Consider the following 26,915-nt stretch of genomic DNA (forward strand, 5'->3'; position numbering starts at 1 on the left):
CAGAGGAATGGATAAAGGAAGAGGGTGTATCTCCAGAGTGGAGTATTAATCAGGTGTAAGAAAAACACAGTCACATCACTTGCAGAAGACCTAATAGGACGAGAGGACAAGGCTAATCAAAACAAGCCACCCAGACAAAAGCAAGCGCTCCATGTTTCTTCCTCATACCTGGCCACTTAAAAAAGTTACCCTGAAACCAGAAGAGAGGCGAGAGGGGAGACAGGAGCCACATGCTCCATCACTCTCACCTCTATCCAGGATCCAGTGTAAATGACACCTTTCAGAGTTGTCACTGAGAGGTATCCCAAATGTGAGTGTGCTACAGACTGGTCCCGCAACTGTCACCTTTGTGTTGATCTTTGCTGCTGTGGCCAAAGCAAACTCTGTTTGCCTTATACAACCTGCTGACTTCATCTCTTTCGCCACTCCTGTTCTTTCACTTTCCTCCAGGACTAAACTGCATATTTAAAATCCTTCGCAGGGTCCCCTGTGTCTTCACATATCTGGACACTGCTAAGCTTATCTAATATGAACCCTTAAGCTTTCTCAGAAATACGGGAAGTTAAAACTCATGGACAAGTGTTTTTGTCTGACCATCCCAAAGCTGCTCGCTCCATTCTGTTCTAAGTATAATTGCTTTTCCCCACTGAGACAGAAGACTTCCAGAATCCAGCTCTCTTCTTCCCTACCTACAACCAAAGGGCAGTTTCCAGCGAAGTTCATCTCACCAAGCAGGCACTTTTCAACAACTTTGCAACAATGTTTATCCTAAATCTAATCTCAATTTCTTCACTAAAATAGAATGAAGGGATTAAAGAAAAGAAGGGAGAGAGGGAAAGGCCCACCTTGATTTGTAAACTACTCAAACTGCTGTTTAAATAGTACCATGAGAAAGGAAATGTTAGTGTTCTCCACCTCTGACACCCCCACGAGAGAACAAAGAGTAGTGGTCACTACTGCTACGGCAGCTCAGCTGCACACACAACTACCTGAGCTTTGGGGTATCTAGTACTGGTGTGCTTACATTCCAGCCTATGCAGTCCATTTCTAGATAAAATTTCCTTGGGGATAAAACCTCAAGAGACATTTATCAGGAGACATTTTCATAGCATCACTGTCCAAAATAACAAACCAAAACCCAAAACAAACAAAACCCCTAGTAATGAGCCATGTGTCCACTAAGAACAGAGACATGTCCTATACTCACCCCCTCCCCAAAAAAAATCTGTACAAATACACATCAGTTTACATGAATGGGTGTTAGGAACATAATGTTTACAACAAAACAAACGAAACCACCAGGTTGTGACCTAGAGGGACAACACATGCCTGTAATCTTACCATTTGGGAAGCTGAGGCAGGGGAATCACTATGAGTTTTATGACAGCCTGGGCTTCAGTGCCAGATCCTATCTGAAAACAAGCAAACACACAATCAAGCAACACCAAACACACATTATATTTAACATGATTCCATAACATAAAGTTAAAGCCACCTAATCATAGCTAATGGATTAAGTGATAGTAGGTACCTCAAGCGTTGCTTATTATTCTTTAAACAATACACAGAATTTATAGGTACTTTCCCCCATATGTATCACTAAAAACTAGTATCTCTGGTAAAACAGAACACAGTTTTAAGAGTTCATCGGGCTCAGTAACTACTGTCTCCAACTTGAGCAGTTATTTCACTCATGGTACTCAGGATAGTCACTACTGATATTTGTTATCTTTTCAAACTTTCCCAAACCTTCATTTACCTCAACCTCAGGTTGACCAGAGAATTTTACAGACAAGTGAGTGAAACCGAGTGATAAGAAGCAATGCAAGTAAAAAGATCAAGAAACGGTTGAATTTTATACTTGTGACTTGGATTCTCAAGCCGTATTTTGTAGCATCTTCTACCGCTTTTCCCAAGCCTCTTGAACCTCCAGTAGTCACCTGTTTTCTACGGAGCCATCTCATAACTCAGTAGGAAATGTCACAAACCACAGGGCTCACCAACCTGATGTCAGTGTTAAGGCAAACACCTGGATTTAATCACTACGCTTCTAGACTCCAGGTTGCCATCAAGATAACTGTTTCCAAATTATCCCACTTAATTAAAAGTTGAAGGTTTTGGAGATTCTGTGTACAACAAGAACTAATTAATACAAATTAATCAGGTGACATAGTCTAACTTAAAAAATAACAAGATAAATTTATAATTAATGCTTCTGATGATACGTAAGTCAATTTCAAAGCTTTTATAAATTTGAAACTATACAAAGATGTGAAATAGTAAAGGTAAACTTGTGAGCATATACACCCCCCAAAAAAAACATGTACATACACGCATGCACGTGTGGGCGCGTGTGCGCACATGCACACATACACACACTCAGTGGCATATACCCGTGATCCCTGAATGTGGGAAGAGCTGAGGAAGAAGACCATGAATTGAGGTCAGCCTAAGCTATATAACAAACAAGCACCAACATGCTCAGCAACACTGGAATAGCGCTATTCCTTTAATGTATATCTGGTTAACTTTTGAGAAAAAAGATTTATTTTGACATGGAAAGATGACCATCTAATTGCATAGATACAGTCATATTTTTTAAATTACCATGTAAAAATAGCAATAAGGCAGCCCCATGCGTTCTTGTATAGGTAGCATTCCATTATACCTATTGTCTTTATGTGCCCCAGTTGACTCAGGTTCGTGGCAGATAGATTATCCAGACAAAGGCAAGCCAATAAAGAGCAAGAACCCATTAGCCCAGCTGATTTGGTATTTATGCTTAAATAACTGGGGACAGGGATTGTTTTGCAATCTTCTCTTGTTATGAATGCAAATCTTAGAACCATATCCTAGGCACTAGAATTTACTGGCACCCTCACTGTCCTTTAGAGTTATGGTTCCAAGTGTCATTCAAATTTTCTGAGGCGTTTCTGAGTTTTACCTCTGCAAATCTGCAACTCTTGAATGGGAATGAGGAAGGCAGGAGAGACCATATAAACAAGACAAATAACAACAACAAGAAAACCTATTTTCCTTCAGGAATACCAGGAATGGTGTGGTGGCACTACCCCTCACAGCCTTAAGTGGCCCACTGCCTGTGACTTATGAACATCACGGTGCAGAAAAGGCAGAGCAGCTGACTGGAGATGACAGCGGGGATGGAGAAAACACAAGCCGGCTGTTGCTCCACAGAGGAAAAGAGGACGCTCTGCTCAGGTACATAGGAGGCTCTTTTGCCTCAATTATTTCTAGCCTAAAATTCCCTCATTACGATGACTTTGCTTTCTTACACTGTGTCATTCATTAAAGCAGAAATGTCCCTTAGTATTCAGCTTTTACCTTCTAATGATAAGGCAGAAATAACTTGTTTAAAAACAAAAACTGGCCACTGAGATAGGCATGTCTTTAGTCCCAGCACTCAGGAGGGATTTCTGTGAGTTCAAGGCCATCCTGGTCTACACAATTAGTTCCAAGATAGCCAGGGGTATGTGTTAAGACCCTGCTTTGAAAAACAAAATCACTGAAACTGGTCACCGAAACACAGAAGGTTTATGGAGGGCAGTGGCCTCCTACCAAGAGAAGGTACCAAGGTTTATGTGTGGGAGTCATGACTTATCAGTGCAGATTGTACAAGAATTAGGACATCTAGGAACATCTCATCTGTCTCAGATGAGAGCTGACTCAGGAGAAATATAAATGTTAATTTGCATAATGAAGGACCATATAAATATATATTGTCCATTTTTTATACTAGTTTCTCATTATGACACCAAGTCTGTTTTTTAATTATTTAATAACCTCCCATCATTACCCCTAGAGAGATGCAAGCCCTTTGAGATGGGGAAAATAATTTCTCTTTTTGACTTCTCAGCACCTAGCACAGCACTTTATCTTTATGACCTTCCATTTTAGAGTCCTGACCCCTACTTGTCCATTGGATTTTCTTTTTTCCAATTAACAATCCTTCCCAACTAAGACTCTTTCCTCAGCAGTCTCCTGTAGGATTAAAACAACAAACAAAAACATGCATTCATATGAAATTAGTATTGCTTGTTTGGGGGAAATATCCTTGGTTCCCAAGTATCTGGACAGCTGATGTTTCCCTTGACTAATGGATGAACATGGTTCTTCTAAAGCACTAAATGAATTTTTTCCTAAAAAATTAAAGACTGAAATCTACTCAAGCTGGTTTAATTCTCATAAAAATAATCAAGTAACAGCTTTTTATACAACACTCATCTACAGTGGAACATTTTATTTGTCATTAACCAAAAACAACACCCAAACTTTCTTTCTTTAGAATACTGTGTAATTAAACAGTGACTAAGGTAGAGAAAAGTCATCTGTTATGCCTGTGCTCAGAGAAAGGTAACACCAGAAGAGACTCAGTATAGCATAGATTCCTTTTAGAGTACTTACCTGGTACTTGTCTTGATCGAGGCTTTAAAAGCTCACCCTTTCGGAGTCCAGATTCTGAGATATCTGGACCCTTATAAGCATTACATTTTTTATTCTGTATGGGTTTCACTTTCTCCCCACTCCCATCCACCCTATCTATCTATCTATCTATCTATCTATCTATCTATCTATCTATCTATCTATCTATCTATCTCAAGTCAGGTTTCTCTGTATAGTCCTGGCTTTCCTGGAACTAGCTCTGTAGACCAGGCTGGCCTGAAACTCAGAGATTAGCTTGTCTCAGCCTCTAGAGTGCTGGGATTAATGGAGTGTGCCACCACTGCCAGCTGGCTTTCTCTTTCTTTTTTCATCTTGTTGAAGAATAAAGTGCTGTGGAATAATGCTCTTGTAAGCTGTAAAGATTTGTCACTCACAATGGTTTAATAAAATACTGACTGGCCAGGAGCCAGGTAGGAAGTATAGGAGGGGTAACCAGACTAAGAGAATTCTGGGACGAGGAAAGGCAGAAAGTCAGTCACGAGCCAGACACAGAGGAAGTAAGATAAGGATGCCTTACTGAGAAAAGGTAACAAACCATATGGTGAAACATAGACAAGAACTATGAGGTGAGCTGTTAGAGCCAATTAATAATAAGCCTGAGCTAACAGGCCATACAATTTATAACTAATATAAGCCTCTGTGTGTTTCTTTGGGACTGAACAGCTGTGGGACAGGGCAGGACAGAAACTTCCGTCTACAATGAAGGGATTTAAATGTCTTAATTCCCACTCAATATGACAACTATCTATCATGCATGGAAAAGAAATCCATGCCATTTCATGTTTAAATGGCTCTTTTAAACATTTAAAGACAATTAACTGTCAACTGTTCATGTGTGGTATAATCTTTCCTGTCTTACGTAGTACTCTTTTTCTAATGGGTGATAATTCCCAATGTGGTATTAAGGCACCTATCTAGTTAGATCTAAAAGGGCCCAGAATTTTTTTTTGAACAACAAAATAAATGTGGACTGTGTTAATATTACAACTCCTATCCTATGAATTATAGGGAACCCTACCCTAAAGAGATCTTAGGTCTCTACCTCTTTAGTATGTGTCTCATAGGACAAGATCCACAAGTGGCCACTTCCTTCTGAGGCCAAACTAGTCAGACGTTCCTCTTCCATCCCTGACATATTTTCTCTTCCCTTTTATACAAGGAGGCCATCAAGTCTACACCTTGAATAAAGTGTAGGCAAGGTTTCCAAGAATAAACTCAATGGTTTAAAAAGACTTGGCAGATACTTGCCCTGCTTCCCCTTTTAAGTACACAGAGAATCCGAGGTTCAGTTCAGGTAGCCACTTTGATGCCTACCAGGAAGATGACGTGACAAGCAGGACAGGGCTCTGGATCATGATAAAGCTGGAATTTGAACTTCCACTGGTATCTGACTTCTAAGCCCTTTTACCCTTTGGACCAGTGATTTGCATTTCACCTCAGGAAGCTGGCACGAACAACTTGACTGTCATAACTAAAGGATGAGGTTGTCTTTTTTTCCTTAATGCAACTAAATCCTGTAACTATTGTGACAAATTGGGAAGAAATAGAAACAAACAAAATGACCAGAAAGCACAGTCTTCCTTCTGGCAACAATCATTTTACAGCTCTTCCGTCTCCTGATTGCGGACCCTGAGGTTTTCTTCCAACCAACAGAATGTGGTTGACGCAGAGTTGTTACAGAATAAATTTATTTTTACATGCTTCTTCTGGCTTTTTGGGAATTCTACTGTTTCAAAAAGCTCAGGCAAGTCGGCTGACTGTTGCCATTTATTGCTAAAGCAAATCAAACCACTGACCATAAATACACTGACTAAATCCAGCTGAGTTCAGATGAGCCTGGCCAGATAAGAACTGATCAGCTAACCTGGAGATTCATAAATAATAAATGAATGCTATGTGAATGCCACTATGTTTTTATCTGCTTTCTTACAGAGCAAATATTAACTTATACAAGTTATCAGACAAATTTACTTTGAGCAACCGAGTAAATAAAAGGTTGCTTCTGAAAAGCTTCAAACTGGAAAAACTTGATACTAAAGAGAATGACAAACCTTTGACCTAATAGAGTAAGGCTGAAATACAGCCCAGTTTACCCAGAATTTCGCATATGTTTCAATATGTGTATTTAATTTAGGTAATAACATGAACAGTTACATATTTGAAAAACTAAATCAGGAAATAATGGCTTTTTTTTGTGTGAGCCACTATATAGCTGCTGAGAACCAAAACCGAGATCTTCTGCAAGAGCAGCAAGTGCTCTCAGCCACTAATCCTCCAGGAAAGTGATGCCTTTTATAATTGTGGAATTTAATTTATATTGAAGCATAAGGAAAAATGTAAACAGTCCTTTAACGAGGCTGTTTGATTAGACTTTCAAAGAATTATTCTCTTTAAGAAGAAACTGAAGATATAAAAAGATCAGACAGCAAGCAGTGAACTTATTTAGAATATTCTAAGAATTTGTGAAGCTAGGAGAGGCTTGCTCTTCTTCAGAATGTTATTCTAACTTACCTTCCCTCAAGTGCCTAAGAGGGTCAAGTAGTAGAGAGTGACTCTCCATAACTCATGGGGCAGAGTGGGAGGGAAGGAGTAGAACGGGGAGTCAGACAGGAAGCACTCCTCTTAACAAAACATCTATCACACACGCATTTTTCAGTTCCCATTTAAAGTTAAGTCAAAATATAAATCTGATCACACTACCAGAAATTAAAGTTTCCAATTGCTTAACTATTATACTTACTTTGAAAGCTAAAACCATAACGATCCTGTCTTAAGAGCCATCACGGAGGAAGACTCACTTATCAACAGTGGCACAGTACAATGGGCCGAGGGCTCACACAGCGTTTAAACAGTAAGATGCTCTCTAATCTGAAGTTCCATCATTAAGAAGAAGCACTGCTGTTTCCTGACTGCTACGTGTCAGCCTGTACCACATGGTTCACCAGCAGTAGCTCCTTGTGCCCATCTCAAAAGCGAAGAAACTAAGGGTGTCTGGGTTGTGAATTTGATCAAGGTCAAACAGATTTTAAACAGAAAGTCTGACACGATATTAACTGCAGTAGGTCTGTTTCCTCCGGTGAAATGGTTAGACCCCAAGGCTGGCTCCAGCTAGAACTCCATGGGTCTACAACAGTGATAGAACACTCCTTAACGACTGTGTACGGGACTTACTGGTGAAGACTGGAACCTTACTCACCAGCACACAACTCACCATCTATCCATTTCCGTCTAAATGCAGACAGAGAAGGAATGAGGTTAGCTGGCCTGTTTACCAGCTCCCAGACTGGTGTTCTTGGTCTTTACCTCCAGTTCCTGCGCAGAGGAAGCACTGAACAAAGGGTTCTCCATAATCTCCACTGAAAAGACAATGAAACTGGACCCCTTCTAAAAACCATTTCCTACAAATGCTTCAAACGTAACTTCCACAAAACACAAGCCGGAGGCAGGTACCCACAGCCCTGACCCTGCGATCCGCTTTGCAACTCTGAAAACCTTGGCTCACAAACAGGAAGTGACCAATATGGGTGCTGTTTAGCGATTCTTAGAATTCCAATTTTCCCTAAAAGGAATAAAGTACATTTAAGGCAAACCCATGCTATCTGCTTCCTCCTCACCTTGGATCTTGTTCAAACAACTAAATTACCTTACATGCTAAGGTGCTACAGTGAAAATATTCCTTGTCCCTACAAAGACTGGATGGAATTAAAAAGAGAGGTCAGACACAGACATGTGCAAGAGTGTGAGAACGAGTGTGTGAGTGTTTGCACACGCGCACATATACACAGAGTTTTGGAGGCACAAGCCTGTAGTCCCAGTTGCTCAGCAGGCTGAGGCAAAGAAATCACTTGAACCCAGGAAAAAACCCAGTGAGACCAATCTCAAAAATATCTAACCGACTCACAAATACATGCCCATATATATTTTCTGTATTACAAAGCAGTATCTAAATACACAGATGCTGGGCACCTACTCATCAAGCACGGAGGCAGGTGAGAAACAAAACCCTGCACTGTGAGCAGGTACCGTGAGAGCAGCAAATACAGGCCTATTAAGGACAAGCTTCCTTCTACTCAAGAGAATAGAATCCCTGGCTTGGCAGTGAGGCGATGCCTAGCATCCCAACTGGGCCAGGTCAATCATTTGGTAAGGGACCAGCCCTGGGAAGATAGGCTTACCTTATGCCAAAGAGTTAGGAGAGGTAATTTTTCCTTCAATGAGATAATGTACTTCTTCCATGACATCTCACCCCAGCACAGTAGCTTACAAAGCACGCATTTCCTAAGTCTGTCCACTTTTCTGAATTATTCAAGAAAAGGGTACCTTCTTTTCTTCTTTCTAGCCCTACTGAGCATGCTCTCCCTGTCACGGCACATCTGCCCTCCATGCTGGCTCAAATGGCATGACTTGCTCTTCTGCATTCGCCTCTAGGAAGCTGCCAGGGATCAGCAGTTTGTCTGTCAGGGTGCTTCTTTTAAATTCAAGAAAATCAGCCTGGAGTTTGAGTCCATTCTAAAATTCCTTTTATTAATGAGACTAAGAACCACAGGTGGGGCCTCCCATTCCCCCCTTATCTAATCTGACAACCTACCTTCCAGTAACATTGCTACAGGATGCGAGAATGGATTGCTGTGGCTGAGCAACGCAAGGGAAATGGACAAACTGTATCATTAAGTTAACCTAAAAGCTTAGATAACATCCAAAGCAGAGGAACAGCCTATATTCTAAACTGTAACATCTGTGTTATATAGCACACTGCTGTGCTAAAATCAACTTTGAAGCTTATGGCAAGAAACTAATTTGTAATCATGTTGTTTTTATTACAAAGGAAAGAATAAACATCACCAAGTGATGCTTGACTCCCTGTGAAAGGTTAAGTTGGAATCTGGTGTGGTGGCACACACCTGCAGTTTTAGTACAAGGAAGGGAGGTTGAGACAGGAAATCAAGAGTGTAATGCCAGCCTGGCCAACACAAAAAACACCACCAATGGCTGCGTACATCTCTTAACATTTTGATTACACAGAACTCTGACAGTAACCCACTTTTGGAATCTAATCTCTGATCAGGAGGGATGCATTGGAAAGGGTCTTCATTGGAGCCTATGGTGGCAAAAATCATCAACCAACCTGAATAGAACATTATACAATTATTAAATAGAATAGAATCCACATTTGCTGATCTGGAAGTCCAGGGATTATTTGTTAGGTAAGCAAAGCAAGCTGCAGAGAAATGGGGAGATGATCCCACTTTGATTTAACAGCACACAAACCGGAACAACTTATACATGTCTACTTACTACTGTGTGGTTGGTTACAGAGAAAGGCACAGGCACAGCAAAGAGGAAGGAGGAGTGAGGTGGGAAAAAATTACTTCCGTTATAATTTACCAAAATAAATAATCCCATTAAAAATTATATTTTGATGAGGCATTTGCTAAAATATTTAAAAGGAATCAATGCAGAGACAACCTCTATAATCCACTTGCAAGAGAAACCAGGGAAGGCTTGCTAAGTATCGTCCGGCATACAGGTGAGCAACACAACCACAGAGTGTCCTTGATTAGGGACACTATAGAAAAGCAGCGTTCTAGGAAGGTTATATGGTAGTCAGCTGCAGCATGGATTAGAGAGGGAAAGGACAATCAGGGAGCCCCCGCTGATAGGAAAAAACAAAGTTTGGAGGGAGGGCGTTGTCAGTTTTCCCTTGTGCAGCTTCTTGAGGAGCAGGAACTAGACTCCTTCCTGGGCTGGACTCACTTCTCATGGTCTCAGAAGGATGTTACTACCTATTTCGATGTTTTAACCTGTCTTCCAAATGGAAAGCTTTTAAATTATAAACTAATCACGTGCTTTGCTGACCCATTTGGGACTTAAGTTGTGAGAACATCTACATGCTTCAGGAACTGATTTCAACAGCACCCACTCAGGGAGCTAGAAAACTCCAGGCCCTATCTTTAGACCAAGTTGATTCAGCATCCTGAAATGCTCCGTCCCGCCATTTTAAGATCTTTGTCTTGTAATTCTCCAGCTAGTCACTGAGAATTTGGGGGGGGGGCTGCTTTCTGGATGCTTTCCAGACTCCTGTCCTTGCTCCATCCCCACTTTTTCCTTGAACACTAGAGAAGTTCATTCTTAAAAGACCTCCTCTAATTTTCTTTCAATAGTTAAGTCCTACATGGCTTGGCTTTATTTAACTTATTATTATTGCTACTGGTGTCTGTCTTTCCCAATTTAAGAATGAGTTATTCACCTGCAATACTTAGAAGGTACACCTTTCTACTAACCTTTTAGGTTGATGATATTCACTACTGTGCAATAAATCAAACCCAAAACATCCATAAGCTGAAGAAAGACAACTTAGAAATTCAGAGAAAATTAGCCATTCTTCCTCTCCTGGAATAGTCAGTGTTTACAAACATAAATATTTAAAACAACAACAACAACAACACAGTTTCTTGCCTAATTTGACCTATCTGCTAGGATAAACTGTTCTTAATAGAAGACTTAAGACCTGATAGTCATGCCCATAAGGAAAGCTCTAACTGGGCTTGGTGGGTCACTTTTATAAACTGGAGGAATAGGGAAGTGTACTGGGAAAAGTGGTAGAGGGAGAGAGTAGGGGCAGGTAAGATTAAGACGTATCATATACATTTATGAAATTTTCTGAGAAAAAAATAACTGTAAATTTCTGTGGCAGATTATATAGCGGGAAAAAAAGCAACCAGCTATATCAAACACCCTCAAAAACATTTATAAGCACTGACTGCCCTACATTTGTTTAATGATATATGTATCTGATTTCTTCTAAGAAACTGCAAGAATCAGTCCAATTTAAAGCTTTAGAGTAAATTTTATGTCCAATAACAATCAAAATATTTTAATTATGTATACTCTATTTGCATCATTCTGTCCTAAGACTGACTTTTTTAGACTGAAGTATCACCGATACCCATTCTTCTTGACTTAGATGCCAAGTTTCTTATTCATCTATTCAGCATGTACTTGTTAGGGACTAACGAGAGCCTACACTTTTCTGGATGCTGGGATACAGGAGCAGAGCAAGCTTATAGCGGAGAGGACACAAAGATTCCTAAGTATGTCAAAGGGGAGGAAACAATGTGCGAAAGAAAGACGTTATAATTTCAGACAGCGACAGAGGTCTCTCTTATGCAAGTGATATCTAAGTGTGACCTAAATACAGGAGACCAGGAAAGCATGTGGATATTTGGGGAAAATATTTCAGACAAAACATCCCCAGGCCTAGATCATGTACCAGGGGTCCTAGAAAGACAACCATATTCCTCTTAGAGACTACAGAGATACCCCACATGGCCTAAGAAATTCAGTGTTAAACTAGGAAGTGCAGTCCGAGGCTGCAACGCCCACCTTGTTCCCTCTGTTGTGCACTGCACAGTGGGGGCGGGGATAACGGTGCAGCCATGCTTCTCTATCCCAGGGCAACTGGAGTCTGTCCTGACAGGTGGGTCATTCTACCGGTTTCCATTCTTTTCATAGCACATGTTCTTACCCGTCTCTTGCTCCACATTGTTGGGCGGACTTTCACTACCCGGTCATCCCCTTGGCCTTCTTCAGGTAAAAGCTTAAGAAGCAAATTGGGAGGAAGGCGGAGCAGGCATGAACGTGACACTGTTCTCCATCAGACTCTGATCATTGCCTTCCTTACGGCTGCACGCTTGTGCCCAGCGCCCAGCTCAACAGGTATTGGCTGCTCAAGTAGAGCTCTGTGCCCTCGAGCAGACACCCCCCAGTAATGTGCCTCCTATGGTATGTCTTGTTCTTGTAGCTCTTCCTTTTGCCGACATAACATCATCACCGGGCTTCTTACACATGGCCCAGTGCCCATGCAGAAGCGGAGACACACAGAAACCAAACAGCCAGGCCCCAGACAGAAGTTTAAAATTCTCATTTTCTTTTTTCATGGCTTTCTAACTTTTCCTTCTGGCTTCCTCATAGTCTCATCTGGATTTGCCTTGGTATTATTAGAGCGCCATGGCTCTGTTTTAATGACACTCTCTATTAAACGGTCATTTGTCCTCAGTCAGTCAGACTGCGAATTTTCTCCTTAGGTTATGTTAAAGTCCAGGGCCTAGAGATGTCAATGCTGCCCCGACTCCCACATCATGGTGATGGTTCCCATCCCCTTTTATAGGCCACTGAAACCTGACGTCATGTTTTCAGAAGAACAATGACTATTAAAGAAATTAGCTTGTTTTAAATACAGATATAAAAAAGTTTTAGACCATTCTCAATAGAGAAGTTCTCCTGGAATAACCCTCAGTCCTAACAGGACATAAACACAGCAGACATCCTACCTGAATGGTTCGGCATGCGCCATGATTTCAGAGGCCAGAATGATTTCAGATGATAAATGTTTCATCTTAACATTCAGTCAACAGTAAACAGAAAAATAGATAAAAGTAGAACTTGAGATAAAAATTCTTGAGTTATTAAATAGTGGCCAGTAAAGCCAAAGTTTCCTTTTCAGATTTTTAAAGAATACAAGTAAAAAATATTTGAATTTCATATTGAACATGTAACTCAGACTATTTTATTAGTATAAGTAACTTTAATGCACTTGTTGCCATAGTGACCGTCAAATGGTTAATTCTCCAGGACATGGAGGAGATGAAATGAGGACCTCAAGTACTTTGCAAATTACTGTAGGAATTCACTCTGTATTTACTCCTTTACTCCATATCTGCAATCACCATATTCCTTTCAAGTCCAAGCCAAAGATGGCCCTTCTTTCCTGAACATAAAATAAACATGAGAGGAAGAGGGGGGAAACAGGTTTAGAAGTAATCTTTCCTTTTTCTGCCCTATAGTAAGAAAACAGGACTTAACCACTGAGTACCACCTGCTTTAGGGCAGTACCAGGGAAGCGTACTACAGACCTATTCTACAGAAGTGCCTGCACAAGCCGGCATGGTGGGAGGCTGAGGCAAGAGTGGAGGCAGCCGTTTTCAATTAAGAGTCTATTTTATAGAGGGGGGGGACTAGGAGGAGGAGGGGAGAGAACACCTTAGCTGAACATTTTTAAATAATCCTCAACAAAAGCAAATATTACAAACAGAGACAGGCTAAACTTCTCAAAGTTATTCAGCTTAAGGCAAGGGGTCAGTACATTTTCTGACTAAGAACACTGATGTAGTTTACTGTATGTATATCATGATGTACACTGATGAGCAGTTTAATGAGCTCAGTTTCCTTTTCTGGTTTACAAGGTGTCTCGAGACGATTGCAAAAGAAGAGAGAAAACAACACAGCCTCTCACGGTGTGGACTTAGAAATAAGAACCTTCATTCTGGGCTTTCTATCTGGGGGAAAATATTTTTAAAAATATCTATTCTGCTTTCATATTTTCTCCTTCATAAACTCAGCTGGATTCCAGATGAAATGATTCACATAATGTTCTAATTAAATTTTCAATATTTTTATTTGTAAAACTCAGGTTTTACAATGATATATCTATCGATTTAAACTACAATTTAATTTTTTTCTATATTTGGCAACACACATGAACACACACATATGTATACATATATATATATATACACAGAGATGTATATGTGTATATATAATGTGCATCTATAATTTGTTTTTAGTGAAACTTTTTAAAATGATTATTTTATTTTTGATTGTATGCATGCATATGCAGGCAGGTTGCACACATGTGAGTGCCTGAGGATAGCAAAGGTGTCAGATCCCACTGAAACAGGACTATAGGTTTTAAGCTGCATGATGAATGTTCTAGGAATAGAACTCAGGTTCTCTGGAAGAGCAGCTAAGTGTTCTTAACTGCTAGGCCTTCTCTCCAGCCCTCATAGCAGCTTTGTCACCACCAAGGCATAAGTTAGTAGATGTCTTTAAGCAAGGTTTCTAATCCTCCCAAATCTATGAACCTAGAAAAAGTGTTAGTATTTATGACTCTTAAAACTGAAAGCTTCTTGATTTTTGCATGCATGGTTACCTGAGAGGATCAGACAATAAAAATAGAAAGGGGCCAGCCTTGCATTTATCAATAATGTGGTTTAAGTTATCAGTATAGCTACTAAATTTCCGATGGTAAACCTAACATGGATTAAAATCCACGGAAAGGGTTACTGATGGAGGTATGCCCAGTACAACAAGACAAAACAAAACGAAACCTTGAAAATAAATGAATACTAAGGTAACGGTCTGGGCTTTAAATGCAGCAGTCTAGATAAAAGGGACTCATAACCCTCTGGGGAATGTATACAGTGGGCACTAAAAAAGTTCCCAGTGATTTTTGATGGGCAGCACCCACACTAGGGATGCAGGCAGCACCTACACTAGGGATGCAGGTATCTTCACTCTCAGCAAATGAGGGTCATCCTGGTTTAAACTGCATACAATTGCCAGAGCTTTAAAATTGCCACCTTGCATTTTAATAACTGTTTTGTAATTTCCAAAGTAAACTCACACTTACGAATTTGCTTAGGTTTTTAATTAATACTATTTTTATTGTATACGTGTGTGTATGAATGGGAGGTGGCCACGGCATACCTGTCAGGGTCAGGGGACAACTCAGTCAAACAGATTCTCATTTTCCACGTTTACCTGGGTTCTGCGGTCAAACTCAGGTACCAGGCTTGCATACAGCCCGTTTACCTGCTGAGCCATGATACAAAGGCATCTACATATGCTATCAAGTAGCAGTGCTAGGAAACAGGAAGTGACTACGCACATACATACGGAGCGGAGCCTTGGTCATATTTCTCCTTTATATTGTGCTTTCAGACTCACTGTTGGTGGACAATTAGTGTGAACGATCGTCGAGGAATTTCTAGCACATCAAATAGAAAGTAATTCCTTTCAGACCAGTATGAAGGTTTCTGATTAATTTTTCTTTAAATATCTTAAATCTCCCACTTGTAAAATTCAGGTAACAGCTGCTTTTGTTCTACATGGGTCCTGACAGACTCAGAAACTTAATATAACAAGCAGAATAAAGAGCGTCAAAGAAGGAAGACACTGAATGCGATGAACGTGTGAGGGGTGGAGAGCACGAACTGTAGCAGCGTGTGCGGTAGCATCGTGCTGCCGAAGAACGCAGAGAACACTAACGAGCTATACGGGAAAGAAAGGACCAGTGGTTTTTATGAAGTCAGTATTATGTCAACTACTTACTCACGTTAGACCTCTAGGGCAGCCCTGGATGCTAAGGCTCACACAGCTGCCAACAGGGTGGTTCCAGGCGACTGCACAACTAATGAGGTGTGGAGTCCTTCCCTAAACACTGGCCATGATCTCAATCTCTCATCTGAAATGAAGGGATGGGAACAGATAACCTCTTATCTACTACATAAAACAAGCTCTGAGAACTCAGGGGTTCTTCCTGGGTCCAGCTACAACAATATTTACATTTTATGAGCTATCAAGAACACCATTTTAAACCTTTCTCTTATAAAAGTACACATCTAAGTTCATTTTTTTGTCTTATAATTAATGATAAACAAGGAAAATGTCAAGAAGCTGTCTTTAGGATACCCTGACCTCCCACACAGTATTCACCTCATCAAATAGACAAGAGAACTGCAGAATTTTACACAGACACACAGACCCATTGGGGTTTTGATAATAACGACACAGAGAAAGTATCTTTAACTTCAAAACACAATTACCTAATTACCTAGAATGATAGCTTGGTTCAGTTTAGCCTCAGAACCCAGGTCTTTTTTTTCCCCCTACCATTACTTCTATTGAACATCTAAATCAAATTATCTGGAAGGGATGGAGTCGGAGGGGAGAGCAAATTTTACATACTAAAATTAAGAAAGCCCGAATTCCCAACTGTAAAACAAAACATAAAAATGATGACAACATAAAAGTGTCCATAGCAAACCAGTCACGCATCACTCTTCATGTGACAATCTAAGGTCGTAAATCAGTGCATTGCCCCAACACGAAATACTAAATCATGAACTACACTGGATATCATTTCACAATAACTTTCAAAATTTGGCTATCAAATATGCTTTCATAATAGCCATGGCTAAATATTATTATGGAAACTTATGAAATAATCTAGAATAAAGGCTAATTTATTATTTAAAATGAACACTATAATAAACTGGAAGTTTTTAAGTGTCAAAAACTGCACATTTATTAAACTCTCAAATTAGTAATTAAAAATAATGTAATGTGTAAGGAATGTAATGTGTAAATGTGTGTCATAACTCAACCCTTCTCCTCTCCTTACACATATATACATACATAAACATATATATGTAAATTATACTCCCATAATTAAATGGAAAAGTTCTAAATTAGCAGGAACCTTGTTAAACACATTGCATTAGAGACAATATAAATCTTGTTGAAGATTGCTAAAATAAAGTATTCTGAAGTACTTAAAATGAATAGCTGGTTACTCCAAATAAGTATGTTTAAGCACATAGTTCAATCAAAATAAGTGATTAATATTTAAATTGGCTCAGAGATTAAATTAAGGGATGGTATGTTTTCATTCAAAATAGTTAGTTTTAAGGACTATTGCAATATAAATAGTTTAAGTGGCTGCCTAGTACTTACAGAATCCAATAATTTATGTTATTTGCCTAGTTTACTCAATATCCTAGCAAAAATCCAGATAACCCACGGAAAGAGTTCTACTCCACAGTGAGTTGGTAATTTATTTGCAAAGTATACTATGAAATAGGAAATGGTTGTAAACACATGAGGCGCCATGATTATTTTAACTAAGCTCAAAACATTAGATTTTCTCTAATAACAGCTTAAATTAAACTGGGACAAATATGAAATTGATTTTGGCAGAAATAAAAGTATGATGTAAATTTTGTCCTCGTTTTGGTAATACAGCATCACAAGAAAGAGCTCACTAGAAACATCGTCACTCTGCACTCTCCGTCCTCACAGGAAAGCTTCACTGCGGCACTGACTGAACGAGCGATCCTCCTGAGATACCTGGCGATCAGCTGCTGGTCCAAAGGCTCAGTATACGGAATTGTCCTGAAATCCCAAGTTTCTCCCCTATCCCATGCCTGTTACTTCTCTCTTTACCCTGCCCCCCACGGGGTCGGGGGTTGAAGCCACTAGCTACAATTAACTTTCTAATGTATAAAAAAATAATATATACAATAAAGACGTCATTAAAGGTCACACCCAAGAGTCACTGACATGAAAATGACCTCATGATTCCGAAGGAAGGAAGGAAACATTTTAGGGAATTGTTTTAAAATGTAAGTTTCCCTTAGGAGAACTTGGAAACTACAAAGCCAACATAGAAGAAAACGAGAGCAGTTGGCTGAATAAAGCTGGAGAAATAGATAATTGATCTCTTTTGTAAAGACCACAAGTTGATTTTTTTTTTCTGGTTGTATCTTAATCCAATAAAACAGTCCTTAGAAATTATTTATACAATGGGATTCACCAATTTATATTGTGCATACCTCAGAAATATAAACAAATGCTTATCAATTTGACAACTATTTATACTCTATTAAACAATGACTTTTGACAAAAATACTACCAGGACGGCTTTAGAACAATAAATACTACACAGCATGAACCTATTATGCCAGTTTAATTTACTCATACGACAAGACTTAAACACGCATAATAATTAACTATGAACAAGTATTAAAGACAAATGTACTTGAAGAAACATGCTCCAGACCTAACCAAAGCATAAATGAAGGCTCCCTAATAGAACTAGGCTAGAGTGCACTGAGTCTTACATAACTCGCAGAGAATTCAGCTGTCTTTCACACTGGCACTCGTGGAAAGCATACTATTTGATACAATCTCTCGTCAGCGAAACCTCTTAAGGCTCCTAAAGTGACCTTTAACCTCTTACTAATTTATCTACTGCAACTTGCATTTCATCTACATCTGTGCAAAGTACATTTAAGAACAAGTCATAAAATGCATAGACATTAATAGCATATGGAAAATGGTCAAATAATGTATCTGTTGCAAAAATAGACAAAACCAAAATAACATCATGAATATGAGTTGAACTGTCAATTACAAATATACAGGGATTAGCCAAGGAAATATTACAAGAATTTCATTAAGAGCTGACTAATGGCTTGTTACACACGTCTGTATTAGTCATTCCATACTGAACTGGTACACCTGAGTACACAATTGCTGAAATTCCTCTTAAAATCAATCATACTGATCTTTAAGAAGAAGAGACGATTCTGCCATGAAGGTAACAACATATAAGCAAATAACGATATGCTCAAAAGCAAATCACACCCAGAAGTCTTTTTATATAATGGATAGCAACAAACAGTAAGCTCAAAAAGCCACTGGAACGCCCACTGCCAGACTCGTCCGAGGGCCAGGAAAAAGGAAAGACATTAAACAAGCAATCGAAAGAAAAGGCTAAGCGTGGCCCAAACCTACTGACTGACTCTTTCCTTTATGTTCTGTCTCCTCCTCAAAAAAACATCTAGCCTGGCATTCATAGGCAAAACTAGAGAGGGACAGAATGTGTTCCACTCAGCCCCATGCTCCTACAGTTTTATTATTTTTATAAAACTTGACACAGACATGGCCGATAGAGAGATGTCTACATCTCCTTACGTTTCAGGAGCATTGTGAAGCTCCCATTACCAAGCCCCACACTCCAGAAGACTGAGCTTTTATCTTGCATTGTTCTTTTTCTTTAACCATCCTACCTCCCAGGAAAAGGGCTCTAATTCCTCTGAAACCCTTGATGCTCTCCACCTATTTTCTGCAGTGTACACCATTTAATGCTGAGGTGAAACATGGAGGAAGAAAATCAAATTACGCAGAAGCATGCCTGCTTCGATTATGCTTGCGTTAAGCTCACTGCATTTTACAGGGGACTTTTAGAACTGGACGCTTGCGCTACTAAGAACGGATCTGAGCAGCAATAATCTCTACCTTGTCTTACCACCAATGAACCTAAACCTTAAAAAAAAAAAAAACACAAAAATCTTAATCACGATACTCGTAAGTTTACAATTTAATGTGCTAACCTGATGTCATGGTACACTGATATATTTGTAGAAATTGTCTTCTCCCGGAATATAATATGAAATAGTTTTTATTAACATTCTGAGGGGAAATGTTTTAGTTATTTAAAATTCAAATAAAAAGTATGCTTTTTTAAAAAAATACAGTGCTGCTAATGACATCCAAGTGATGTCACTAGCACATCACTGCTGCTTTCCTATCTAAAGCGGAGAGGACTCCATCCAGCTGTTGCCTCAGCGTGTTGACTTAGTGGCTGATGACTCAGGGTCACTGATCATAGCTAATGTTTGGCAACTACCGTGCATCATATAGAGAGAGCAACCAATTTTAGATCTGCCAGGGCTGCTGCTGGGAAACAATAGAAGAATTCAATAACGGTCAGAAAGGAAACATTGTCCTAATTTATTTGGGTGAAGCTTGGTTCTGGATAATCACAGTTCCCAGCCCTAAGTGTGAAACTTGCAAGCACTGCCCCTGCCCATTAGGGTATTTTACTGTGCTAAAAGACACCAGTGATTAAACACAAATAATCGCGTCAGTATACAACTGATCACTTCCTGGACAGGAAAGGACTTCTAAAGTGCCACATCATCAGAGCCCTGCCTACCTTTGTAAAGGCAGAGGCACAACAAAAACGGGAACCTTTTATATGTCACTAAGAAAGTGTCAAGGTGCTTTAGCACTGAAATTATTTAATGGTTTAAGGGTGAGATTTATTGTTCATATCCCAGATTTTATAAGACCTAATGATAATTTATAGTGCATGCAAATTAAGTTTTGGTTCTGTTGTTCTTTTTATAATTAAAAAGTGAAGAGTTTTATGATAGCTTTCAGGCCATGGGATTTCCTAAATACATTGGTTTTCCTTATATAATCACATGTTTATAAATCAATTTAATAGCTCTCTATAGATAATAAGATCAGCTATGATTACTCTTTTATGAAAGTCAATGGCATGAAACCTATTGTCAAAAACTTAAGATTGGAAAATTTAAAACACAGTGCATCTCAACATTTGAAAAACATAAGTTTATGCAATAAGAAATTATTTAAATTTTGTTGTTGGGACTATCTTAAACCCCTAATTCAGAAAAGTTAAAATGCTGCAATAATTTTCCCCAAATAAGAGAGAACTAATTATGAGTATTAGATTAGTAGTAACTACCAATAGTCAATACAAACAGTAACCACCCATCTCTCAGGCTAGACAAGAGCAAAGGCGATTTTTCCCCTCTTGCTAAGCTATAATTAAGCTGTTTAGAAAAATAGATCACAGTCTAAATCTAATTATTCCCCAATATCAGCTTCCTACACATGGGAAGAGATGCCCTTTTCTGCATCTATGTAGGATAACCTTCATGGAAAAGGGATGTTGGAAAGGTGTAGCTCCGTGAAAGAACACATTGAGAACATTCTCTTTGCGAGTGTTAAAATCTTCTCAAAGGGAGCAGTAAAGATTACTAATAAGTTGATGGGACTACATACAAAGGAAGGAAGAAACAAAACCCCTAGCAATTAATCAGCCTTGTATCACTACAATCCACACTTACCTAACCCTACCAGTACATTTATCTTAACTTACAAGTTGTTTTCAGTAATTTCATTCTAGGGAACCTTGGTGAGATCAGACAGTAATGTCGGTATACATATACTGAGAAAAAAAGAAGAGAGACACACACGGCGGCGCTTGCTAACTGAAGCCTGAAAAAATTCTAATCATGAGTTACCTACAGGGGTATCTGCAGAAGCATCTGCAAGCATCGGCACCAGTTCCTTCCTCAAAGAGCCTGGTAAGCAGGCACCAATTGTCTACATTCAGCTACTCGAAGCAATGGTCTACGTCGCTACACATTGCATTGCTTTAACCATTTCAAAACTCAGAATGTTGGTGGAACAGCAGGGCTCAGAGTTACTACTCCCAGTTCTTAACCCTTTAATTGAAAGGTAACACTCCACACAGGACACATAGAGCAAAGCAACTTTTAACTATGGAAGCATTTTTCTGTAACAATGCACTCTAAAGCAGCTAAAATTCGTATGCACAAGTATGTGTTAGATGACTAGATATTATTTTCTTGATTTCATGTTCGCTCTCCTCAAGCTCTACTCAAGCAATCCGTTACTGAGCAATTCTGATGTAAAGTTTTCACACAAAAATCTTCAACACCGACCAGAGAGAAACTATTACTATTCATCCAAACACCAAAAGTGCTTCTGCACAGGTGAGTCCTTCAGATTTTCTAACCTGCCTACTTTCAGAAGACCATTTCTACTGTTATTTGAAAGAGTATGCAAAGCTCTAGAAAACACAACCTGATAAATGAGTTCTAAAATGGACCACACTAAAATGATGGAACAGAAAGGCATTTAGCTTACCTTGAGTAGCCATTAGAAAACACGGATCGGGCTGGGAAGTTCATAGTCCCCAAGGAAGCCAGATTATCCTCTCCAGATCCTTGGCACCTATTCCAGTTTTCAGAACCAACGGGAATTGGTGGAATGACATTAAAAACAGGCTTCTGATCCGGCTGTTCAGAAAGCGATGCTGCGTTCATGTCATAGTGGTACATCTGTCCTCCAGAGGTACTCACACCATGAACAGAAATGGCAGATATCTTATTACCAATTATATTCGTCCCAGAAAAGCTTGCCTGACAATAAACTGGGCCCAGTTTCTCTTGCTTAATTACCCCGGGGGTGCAAAGTTCAATGAAATCATCTTTTTCTGTTTTCACTTGGGGCAGCGTTACACCGCTGGAGCTTGGTAAGATCGGATCTCCAGTATCCTTAATTTTAGGTTTAGTGTCCGGTAAAATAAAAGGCTTACAGTCCTCATTTGCATCTTCTTCCAAAAGGAATGGATCATCATCTCCTGCCAAAGGAGAAAGAAGGTTTTCATCTATCAACAGGTCTGCCCTCCAAGGACTCTGATTTGTTTCTTTACCAGGAGACCCAGCAGAAGAAAACTCCAGATCCTGCAAGATGTCAAAGGTACTTTGGTCTGCGGTATACAACTTCACACTGCCACCATTGGTGCCAGGCTGGCTTTTGAGATTTTGCTGTTCTGAAGATGCATCAGAGTGCGTTTTGGGAAACTCCTTCCCTGGAGGGGTAGCGCGCCCAGCAGCAGATGTTGAACTCTTGGGCTTCTCTGGAACACTGGTTGACCTATTGAGGTTTGCAATACTTTCTTCCAGAAGCCGAAAGTCTGTTTCCCCAGAGGACAGGCTAATTTGGCCCTGTTGTGGGTATCCCAAGTCATTTCCCATCACTTTTGTTTCTGTCTCGCCCATATACAGTCCCATGGACAGTGAAACTGCTTTGGACAAATCTGGCTGCTGCGCATTGCTCGCTGAGCCTTTTGGAAAATCCAGAAGCCTCTGCTGCTTGGAATCTGTCTGAGAAGCAGCAGCCAGTGAGGACGAAGATGCAGAAACCTTCACGGTAGCTCCTCCCCTTAGGGTTTTATGAAAGTCCATCACGTTCCCCCTCTCCCGGACAAGCAAGCTGCTGGGGACTTCTCTAGCAGGGGGAGCTAAGGATTCTTTGGAGTCCATTGGCAAATATTAACTACAAAAAAAGAGAGGACATAATAAGCTATAAAATCACATTATCTCTGATCCGATTAGTGAGAGACAGCCTATTAAATGAACCCTTTAGGTAACTCCCAATCAAAGTCCCCACTATCAGAGGAATAGTTTCTGTCTTCTAAAATAAACCTATAGTCCCTGCTCCCACCCAGAGAACTACAGCTAAAAAAACACAAGGCAGCTCATTTGCAAGGACAGAGTTATACTGAACTGATCTGAATGTGGCTGTTTATCCTGCTCACTAAATGTACAGCTTTGGCAACCATAGGAATTGTAATTTGTTATACATGATTATTCTAGAGGTTCAAGTTGATGTCAAAGTATTTAACTTTCTTTTTTTAGGCATAAACCTTAAAATTCCAACCCCTTCTCAATCAAGGATGATTGCCTTTCTGGAAACCAATAATAAGACATTTGATAAACGCTATGGTATAATTGTTTGCACCTTAGGACTCACAATTTCACCTCGTGCCCATCCCCCCACATCCAACCCTTTCAAGGTACAACCTGGAGGATTATGCACATTTTATTTGGAAAAAAAAAGCAGTGCTGTTCTGCTATAGGCAAGGGAAATGCTCTTATCTTTAACCTCCATTTCTAACCAGACGTGCCTGTTTAGTAGCATCCACCTCCAAACGTTGGCGATAAGATATGATATGCATTGTACATAGCCTAAAATATGTACTTTTAAAAACAGCAGAATTTGTACTAGCTTCTTCACTGCAGTTCTAACTTATTCAAATAGATAAATGGAGCAGAACTCATCAAAACTCCTAACACCAAAATTAATCGAGCTATATTTCTTTCTAAAAATTGTTTAATGCACTCAATACAAAATAGTTTATTTCTAGATTTAAGATTTTTTTCTTTCCAAATATGGAAATGCTGGGAAAAATAGGGAAACGGGTCTGTGTAATCACATATAAATTCAGACAAAACCTATCCAAGAAAATGCTCAGAATAATTTTCTCTGCAGTTTTCAACCTACATTTATTTAAATTGTATTTGTCCAGATCGTTAGTATATTACTAGTAGACAAAATGCTTTAAGAGGTTGTCAAAGAATATGATAAGTATATTGGGGAACCCCTCTCATAAAACGGTAAACTTTTCCGGTACCAAGACACTAAGAAATAGGATCATCTTCACTGAAAGGGAAACGGGAGGTAGGTGGAGAGGGTGGACCTGCCTTAGGAATCTTCCCCTTAAGCGGTTTCTCTCTCAGAACCCACCTGGGATCTGTGTGTGCATCTCATAAGGATCTCTAACCATGAGATATGAAACGGCCCCTAATGAATTTCCACACCTGCTTTTTTGACAGCTATCTTTCAGGCCCAAGACCATCACAATATTTTATAAAACGAGATGCTCCCTTAAACGACATTTATCCTCCAGTTAAAACTGTAAATAACCCTTGGGCGTTAGTCGGCCCTCACGAACTATGCCAAGGGTCTTAAGTGGTTAAGGCCGCAATGATCAAGCCTGCAACCTCAAACATGAAAGTAGCACTTGTCAAAAATCGCTGCGCGCACATACACACACACACACACACACACACACAACCTGTGACCAGGGAGGGTCTCTTACTAAAAGGGGACCACTCAGAAAAGTCGGGCGCAAAATCCTGCCCCAAAGCTAGTGCACAAGTCGTCGGGGGGGGGGGGGGGGGGGGGGAAGAAGGAGGGAGAAAGGTGCGAGGTGAAGGGAGAAACGTGTCCAGACCTGTTGAGTTCTCTGCGGCACGCCCACTTCTAGCAGATAAGGCCGGGCGGGAGAAGTCTGGGCTGGAGGCTGCGAGCCCCGCGTCCACCCCACCAGCCCGCAGCCCGCAGCCGAGCGCCCTGAGCCCGCGGCTCGCAGACACCGTTCTGCCTTCCCCCGGGAAAAGCGGCTGTCCGGGCGGCCCCCGAGGAGAGCCCAAGACCCGAGGGCTTGCGGCAAAAAAAGCAAAACCAAAAAGCACGCCAGATTCCCGCCGGGGCGCGCGAGGCTCCACGGCGGGGCAGCGCACCGGGCCAGGGATGGCGGTGCGGGGAGAGGAAGCGCCGGCGCTGTCACCGCCGAGGCCCTTTCGTCACCGTCACCCTGCCCTCGCCAGCCTCCACCCCCAACCCCAGGGCTGACAAAAGTTTGCCAAGTCCCGCCGCCCCGGCTGCCGAGCCCCTCGGGGAGCGCCGCCAGCCCGACTCACCTCCGCTCGGGCGCCCGCTGCCCAGCCCCCGCTCACCTCGGCACCCGCGCGCTCGCCCGCCGGCCCGCGGCTCCCACCGCAGCCAGATAAACAAGTCGGCGTGCGGACGCGGGAGGCGCGCGTGTCACGGAGAAGGAAGTCAACAGTCGCCCCCTCTTCTCCATGGGGGAGGGGAGAGCCCCTAGCGCGGAAAGTCGCCCGCTTCCCGGCTGACAAGCCGAGCCCCGCGCCGCTCCCGTCTCCCGCGCGCGTCCCCCGTCCCGGCGCCGCGCCGCCCGGCTGCGGCGTCTCGTTCCACCCACTTAGAATCCGTCCCCGACGGGCGGGCGGCGACTCGGGCTCCAGGCACTGACTCGAGCTCGCAAAATGGAGGAGGCGGAGGTGGGGGGGGGGGAGCGCGGACACGCGAAAGGGCCGCCCGGCCACGGCAGGCGAGCGGGACCGAGCGAGGGGCGGGCGGAGGCGGCGCCACGGCGCGCACACACTCGCACACACGCGCTCCCACTCCACCCCCGGCCGCTCCCCGCCCGAGGGGCCGCGCGGCGGCCGCGGGGAACGGTGCAACCTGTTGGCGACTGTCAGCAACTGCAAGGGCGCCCGCGGCCCTCGCCCCCTCGCCCAGCGTGCGGGGCCCCGCCAGCCCGGCCCCGACGGCGCCTGCAAACCCCGCGGCTCGCAGCCATCGCCTCCGCCCGGGCGAGCGCGCCTTCGCCTTCCCCACCCGAGGAAGGAGAAAAAGTGCGGCAGCGGCGGGGTGCCGACCTGGCCTGGGAGGCAAAGCGAGTTTCTTTAGTTTCTCTTCTCCCTGGCTCCTTCCCGCCCCCGCCCAGCTCGGCGGCTTGGAACCGCTCGGGAACCCGCCCCGTGGGTCCGCCGCCAGAGCCCCCAAGGGTGACAGGCAGCCGGCCGAGCCACAGGGGTGGTCCGCGCCGGCGAAGCGCCGAGTTGCGCGAAGTGTGTCACACTAGCAGAGGGGCTACAGGATGGCACGGAAACGGTGCAGCAGCGCCGCGGCCGCTCTCGGGGCCGGACGGCAGACACGCCCTCTAGGGAGGCTTGAGGAGGGGAGGGCAGAGGAGAGGGGTCAGCGCATACGTACTGTGAGCCCGTGGGGGGGACTCGCGTGCCGGCAGGTCCCCCCACCCCCGCATCGTCTGGGCGGCCCCGTCTGCAGCCGCCGTGCGCGCGCGCGCTCCCTCGCTCGCTCGCACCGGGAGAAGTTGCAAAGCAGAACCCACCCTCCCCCGCGCCCCGACCGTCCCCCACCCTCTTCCCCGAGTCGGAGAGGAGGCGGCGGCGGCGGCGGCGGCAGCAGGAGGCGCCGCCTGCCAAGTTCAACCCCCACCCCTCCCTCCCAGCCTGCCAGCGCGCTCACACTCGGAGGAAGTTGCACGCCGAATGCAAAACCTCTAGCGAGCAGGATTTCTTTGCACTTGAAAAAAAAATGTAATTAAGGAAGCATTGGGGGGCGGGAGGGAGGGGGGGCAGGCCGAGAAGCAAGTTGCAGACGGAATAGTAAGTTGTCGGAGAAGTCCGCCCTCTTTTCACCCCAAACTCCTGACCTCTCTTTCCACCCCCTTCGGGGCCCGCATCCAAGCTCCCCGCCGAGACCCCTCCTCCGAATCATGACATTTGCTGCCCCCGGCTGGGTGTGTTGCCCAG

At 42.3% G+C, this 26,915-nt stretch overlaps 1 protein-coding gene across 5 annotated transcripts in view; it reads right to left on the minus strand.

Moving 5' to 3' along the window:
* Nr3c1 (nuclear receptor subfamily 3 group C member 1) overlaps positions 1–26,501 on the minus strand; it is a 93,983-nt gene extending 67,482 nt beyond the window's left edge. For 2 of the 5 annotated variants that reach the window (XM_050161184.1, XM_050161147.1), the window contains exons 1-2: positions 25,290–25,434; positions 21,850–23,043 (exon numbers count right to left, since the gene is read on the minus strand). In XM_050161184.1, coding sequence (XP_050017141.1) covers positions 21,850–23,030 — 1,181 coding nt within the window. In that variant the 5' untranslated portion in view covers positions 23,031–23,043; positions 25,290–25,434. Of the gene's footprint in view, positions 1–21,849; positions 23,044–24,784; positions 24,915–25,253; positions 25,617–26,352 lie in introns of those variants that run through there. The other 3 variants (XM_050161158.1, XM_050161169.1, XM_050161175.1) reach the window with 3 other exon arrangements.
* Between the last annotated feature and the right edge of the window lie 414 nt (positions 26,502–26,915).

The sequence above is a fragment of the Alexandromys fortis genome, unplaced genomic scaffold (genome assembly GCF_014885135.2).
Source record: "Alexandromys fortis isolate MF-2015 unplaced genomic scaffold, M_Fortis_MF-2015_v1.1 scaffold_17, whole genome shotgun sequence".
Classification (NCBI taxonomy): Eukaryota; Metazoa; Chordata; class Mammalia; order Rodentia; family Cricetidae; genus Alexandromys; species Alexandromys fortis.